A 6,000-nucleotide genomic window follows, 5' to 3' on the forward strand; every position below is an offset into this window, starting at 1 on the left:
CACTTCAGACATCGTACAGCATAGCAAATTACTCAAGTGCTGTCACATGAGTTAGGCCCTAAATTAGATATCGGCAGTCTCTGTCTAATTAATTCATATGATACACGGCTTCCCTATAAAGGATGAATGCTGTAATCAAGCTGAGACAGGATCATTGTCAGTCACTGCCAATGGTTGATTCATAGAAAATAGGGAATATGCCAATAATGCTGGAAGTGGGAACACTCTGCATAATAGCCAATAAAAAGATAATTAATCTCTTTCCAATGAGACGTGTCACATCTTTTCTTTTAACTCTTGACCAATGACTCAAAAGGTTTTTAATATCAGTTTGCCAAGTTGCACAGTCAAGAGAACTGTGCAACTTGTTCATTTTAAGAGAAAAGACCAGGATCTAGAGATGCACCGATCAATAGGCAAGAGATTGAAATCACTCTGTTTTCCCTTAATCAGCTCTGATCACTAGTCAACAGATCAAAGACAAAAAAATACACATTGTATTTATTTTTTAATGTTATGGAAGAATGGAATAGAGCATTTTGTTATTGTGATTGTCTATGATCATCCAGTTTTTCCCTGCTCATTAGATGCATCACAATGAAGAACTCCCTTCTTTTTACAAATAAACATAACATCTGACGAATCAGACCTAGTCTTCTAAAACTTAGAAAAAATATCACATTCCAAAAGTTTAGAAAAAATCATCCAGATTTATATTTTTTATTCTATTCAGGGCTACCTGAATAGCCCTGAATGGTTGGCTGAATAGCCAACCATTCAGGGTTGTAGGGCTACCCTGAATGGTAGCCCCTATTCAGGGCTACCAAAACAGCCCTACAACAGAAGACAACCTGCTTTATTATTCTATATAGGCTGGCTACTGTTTTCCTCACAGTTTATTTTAGAGACATATCTTGGCCAGTAAACAAAATACACTAACCAGTGACATATAAAGCCCCCCATAATTGGTCATTTTATTCTTGTTCAATAAATGCAATAAACTGAACAATCACACTTTTTTCCACCCAGCAAAATGACAAACCTTGTTTTTGATGCACTTAGTGAGTTCAGTAAGAAATTGTAAAAAATAAAATGGAGACAGTAATCTTCTATCAAAAAAACTTGCAACATATTGTTTTCTTATGTGGTACAGTTCTTAGAATTTTATTAGGGTGATGGTGTTGTAGTTGCACAGTTTCTAACTTTCACATGCAAACATCTACACAAAACTGCCGATTATAATGGTATACAAGCAATTCTCAAAACTGTACGCTAAGAAGTTAGGTCTGCTACCAATAACTGTTTTTTTTTATCAGAACTGATGTATCAAATTTAACATTCTGTCTATAGGAAGAGAATTTGTAATTTTTTAAAATGAAATGAAAATTGAACCAACTAACAGTATTGTAGACAGAGAACCTTGGTTTTGAATAAAATCATATACTTTAACTCAAGTAAATGCTCAGAACAGCAATAATATACCTGTTAGAGTCCTGTTCTATCATCCAGCCACTAAGACTGACTCAAAACAATGTCGCATCAGAAGAGACATGAATCTCTTCTAAGTTAAGTTGATTGACATGAAAATATTTTTGGCCTTCTGCATTTAGTCATATCATCATAAAAGCTTCTGTGTCATCTTAGCCACTGTTTCTACTGACCATATCAGATTCAAGCTGATGAACTCATGAGCATGTTTTGAAGCGCACGTGGGAGTTGGTCTTTAACAAGCATGCCTGCAATGTGTTATTATGCAACCAGAGTGTTTGGCTTTGATTGTGAGCAGGAAATGTGAGACTCAGGCGGTACAATCTCACTTTCTAGTCTTGGATTCTTACCTTGGCAGCCACTGAGGAGCTGGGCTTCTCCAGGAGATCCCACAGTTTCCTCCTCTTCTCCGGGCAGCAGGTGTTATCAAACTCTCCTTCTCCCTCTCTTTCCCTCATAGTCTCAGCCTCCCTCCGCAGCTCCTCGTTCATCTGCTCCTTCTTCTGGTGGTAGCGGGCCTGGCAACAGGACTCCAGGTAGATCTCGTCGATCCCCCAATAGTCCAGCTCTTGGCCAAACGAGAGGGCGCACATTTCCTCCATCATGTGCAGCTTGCCCGTGCGGTAGAAGTTCAGGATGGAGGTGAAGGCCCCCGGGTGCCGGTCAAAGAAGTACTCATTCTCGGTCAGGCTGTAGTCGTCGCAGATCTCCATGAGGGACTCATGGGTGTTGCAGTCTCGAAGCTTGCCAAGCCGGGTCCTGGGCAGGCGATCAAGGGTCCGCCACAAGACCTCGTGGTTCAGACCCCCAACATTAAGGCGGACCCTGCGTGATCTGGCTTTGGTGCGGATGATTTCAATGGGCTCGGGGGGCAGTGGTGGGGCAGTTCGGACGTTGTTGGGTTTAGGCCCCGCCGATCCAAGCTTCTCGGCCATGATAATGGAATTGGAAACTTCTTGGAAGATCTTACGATTGGCGAAGACTAAAACCAGGGAAAAAGTATAAAACTTTTGACTTAAGTTGGATCCTCTTTAGGCAAGTCCCTCCATGACTGAAAAAATAAAAGAGAAGACTTCTTAGACAGATAAGAAATGAAACGCATCCAACATAGAGTACCTCCCTTCAGGTTGCAGACATCCAGTCAAGCGTTATGACAGCTGCACAGTGTTATTGATCTCTTTCATCACATTTCTTAGAAAGCATTGTACCAAATCAATGATTCCATTTTACCAGTCAAGGTAGCTGCTTTGCTTTGTGATCCAGCGATGTTTCTTCGTAGTAAGGCTTTAATATCAAATCAGCGTGACTCTTATAGCAGACCATAATAAAATTCAACCTTACATATTTATCTATAAGTATGGCAGAAACTTGGGAAGATTATCCTTCTGTCATATGTTTTTTTTTTTTTTAGCTTAGTTACATTTGGCCTTGGCCATTTTGAATAACAAATTTGAATCAGGACTTGTTGTTTCACAAGGTATATTATGTGTGTGGAAAAGAAAAACAATAAAAAAAACACACACCCACGTATATATGCGTGTGTGTGTGTGTGTGTGTGGGGGTGTGCGTATACACTGCAGCATACCTGTTACACTGTAAGTGTTCAGTAGTCACTCTGAGCCCCCTCACAATCCACCACCTACCTCCCGTATCAGTTCTCTTACAGCTCACAAATTCCTTTTGGTCTCAGTGTAAAGTTACAACAGGCTAACAATGTTATTAATGTCGCATTAAATAGCCAGCCTCACCTTGCCGCTGTAAACCAGCCTTTTCATGCAAACTCCTCTGTGTCCTAAGGGAGCAGAGGTGGAAAAACGAGCCGGGATCCCCCTTCAGTTAGGCGGATACGACTGAGGGGAGCACTCCGCGCACACAACGCGCGTCCCACATTATGTGGAAAATTAGTGTGAAGAGAAAACACAGACAGATAGAGAAAGAGGTGGAGGGAGGAAAAACAAAAAGAAAGAAAGAAAGAAAGAAAAAAGGTTTTAATCCTTCTCTATGAACGACCACATGGACCGCTTCGCCATCGGAAAGCTGAGTGCCCTGCGCCTTTCCAGCACCTAAAAAGCTCTGAAGAAGACTGGCTCTCAAGCGCTGTCAATGCAGAGACGTCGAGCGCGTAAAAAGAAGGCAAGGGGAAGGAGCGGGATGAGCGAACTGCGGAGTGTCCCGCTGTGTACTATAGAAAGGAGGAGCGGAGAGACGCGCGCTGCACAGGCTGCACCGCAGCACAAAGGTGATGACCAAATCACACCCGGCAGCAGGTTGCTCTCCCGAAGTGAACTTAATAAAACAACGCTAAGCGAAAAATTGTGCTTCGCATAATTGTTGCTTGTTGTTTTACTTTTATTGTTCGACATACAAGAACATCTAAACCGCGCATGTGTGATTAGAGCAGATATAGATGTGCGGAAACTAAGCGAAATAACAAACACACACCCTTCCGCGTGTGCCATAACGCAATGCCTCTTCATATCACGGAGGCGCATTTTGCCGCAGAAGACTTTTCAGTGTAATGATCGTGAAACGTAGAGTTGCTCCTATTCGAAGAACAGAATAAAGTCTGTTCCTGCTGCACAGCTGTGAAGGATCTTCTCTAAAACAAACGAAGACGTGTTTTATTTTGCTCTTTCTAATAACAGAATTCAGTTTAGGTCCTCAACCTCTGTGTCTCCAAAACCCTTTAAAGACAATGGGAAGATAGAAAAACATGCAGCAAGGTTTTTGGGGTATGTCACTTTCTAGATTGAAGTTTCTGCCTATTCTTGTTTGCATCAGTACAGTCAGATTGAATTGTTAGTGCATGTAAGCATCACTTTTCAAGTCACTGATTATCAGTCGGGTTTTGCCATAAACTGCGTTGTCTGGCTGTACGTTCAGTTACTTTCCATTCACCTTTCTTTCTACACTGACAGAGTTCTCTGTCTTTACTGAAGAAAAATATCGCATGATGCTGCCACCATCGTTCTGTGAGGAAAGGTGCATCCATGGTAACGAACTTTACATCACTCATTGTGTGTTTTTTTGAATGTTGAACTAATATGTATTTGTTGTATCAACAGATTCTTCCATCCAAGCTGTGGATCTCTGCAGCTCCTCCAGAGTTACCATGAGGTGGTTCTCTAATGCCCCCGTTGCCTGGCCTGTCAGTTTAGGTGGACCGCCATACCTTGGATAGATTTGTCTTGTATCATACACTTAAAAAAAAATCTAAGGTTCCCAAAGATTTGGATTTTGTTTTTATGCACCAAACATTATTTTGAACTTTTCCACAACTTTACTCGTGGCTCATCTATTGTATTATTTGGTCTTTGTGATACTGTTTCCTCAAAATGATGTGATTCTTTATGTTTGTCTGTCCCATTAACCCCCCCCCCCCCCCCAACTCTTTATATTCTATCTATGCATCTACTTTCTTCAGTTTGAATGGATACCAGCACATAGGTATCCTAGCATAAATGTCAACTGAAGATTTTTTTCTACACCTCAGCAGTTTTGCTGAAATTTGATTACACATTGCATATGTGTAATTGATTTGCCTTCCATGTTCCTTCTTTCCTTTGACAAACAATCAACAAGACTGCATTGACTAAACCAGCCCTTTGTATTCGTGATGTCCTAAACGCCACGGGCACTGCATGTTTGGAAAGTCACTATTTTGTGGCTTACGATCAGCTTCTGGTGATTAAAGGTCACCTAAAGCATATGTAACTTTATTACATATATTACCAGGTGTTAGAAAGAGATGTGATGTGGATATTAAATTTCCTCTGTGATCCAGAACATAATTTAACATGACAGCACCCAGTTCTAGTAAAAGGGTAGCAATCTCGACCCCCGATAGTGAAATTTAAGATATTAACAAAACTGCTGATGAAACAGTTGTTCATTAGGCGACAGAGAGATTATTAGGGGTAATTGCTTGTGTCTATTCTCATTAATTTTCATTATCAACCTGGCAGCCAATCAGGCAATCCCCTGAGTCAGGATATACCAGATTGCTCTGATGTTTCACTGGAAATGATCACCAAAGTGAGCATGGCAGCTTCTGTTGCACTCGGAGCGTGCAGCGTGGGACATGCTTGCAGTAGATGCCTCCCTCCTCTGTGGATGTCAGCCTGCATGCACTGGTTCTCCAGAGAGTTGAAGGCAGCTTGCATCTTCTTTCCGTGTGGGTGGAATAACTCTATTTACCAGCGTGATATCTATAATTAATATCTTAGCAATGGATCAGAATAATTGTAATATGTTGTTTTATTCCCAGAGTGTTTGAAACGATGAAGATGTTAATTTTTTTTGTCATTTCCATGTATTATGTGGGCATGTGAGCTTGAGTGGGTTGTTCTACAGCTACCCAAATAGTAGCATAATGTTCAAGAGGCAAATTTGACCAGAGAGCCAGATAAAGTTTAATATCCAGTTGGCTTAATCAGCTAGCCAAGTTTCACAGCCATTCCGACTGATTCAGAATGACTGAATCAACTGTTTTTTTTGTTTTCAATTAACCTC

General features: G+C 41.1%; 1 protein-coding gene across 1 annotated transcript in view; it reads right to left on the bottom strand.

Moving 5' to 3' along the window:
- Positions 1 to 3,706, bottom strand: part of kcnb2b (potassium voltage-gated channel subfamily B member 2b) — a 94,158-nt gene extending 90,452 nt beyond the window's left edge. The window contains exons 1-2 of the mRNA XM_032551654.1: positions 3,237 to 3,706; positions 1,839 to 2,539 (exon numbers count right to left, since the gene is read on the bottom strand). Coding sequence (XP_032407545.1) covers positions 1,839 to 2,423 — 585 coding nt within the window. The 5' untranslated portion in view covers positions 2,424 to 2,539; positions 3,237 to 3,706. The remainder of the gene's footprint in view (positions 1 to 1,838; positions 2,540 to 3,236) is intronic.
- Positions 3,707 to 6,000: the final 2,294 nt, after the last annotated feature.

This window comes from Xiphophorus hellerii, chromosome 21 (assembly GCF_003331165.1).
Source record: "Xiphophorus hellerii strain 12219 chromosome 21, Xiphophorus_hellerii-4.1, whole genome shotgun sequence".
Taxonomy (NCBI): Eukaryota; Metazoa; Chordata; class Actinopteri; order Cyprinodontiformes; family Poeciliidae; genus Xiphophorus; species Xiphophorus hellerii.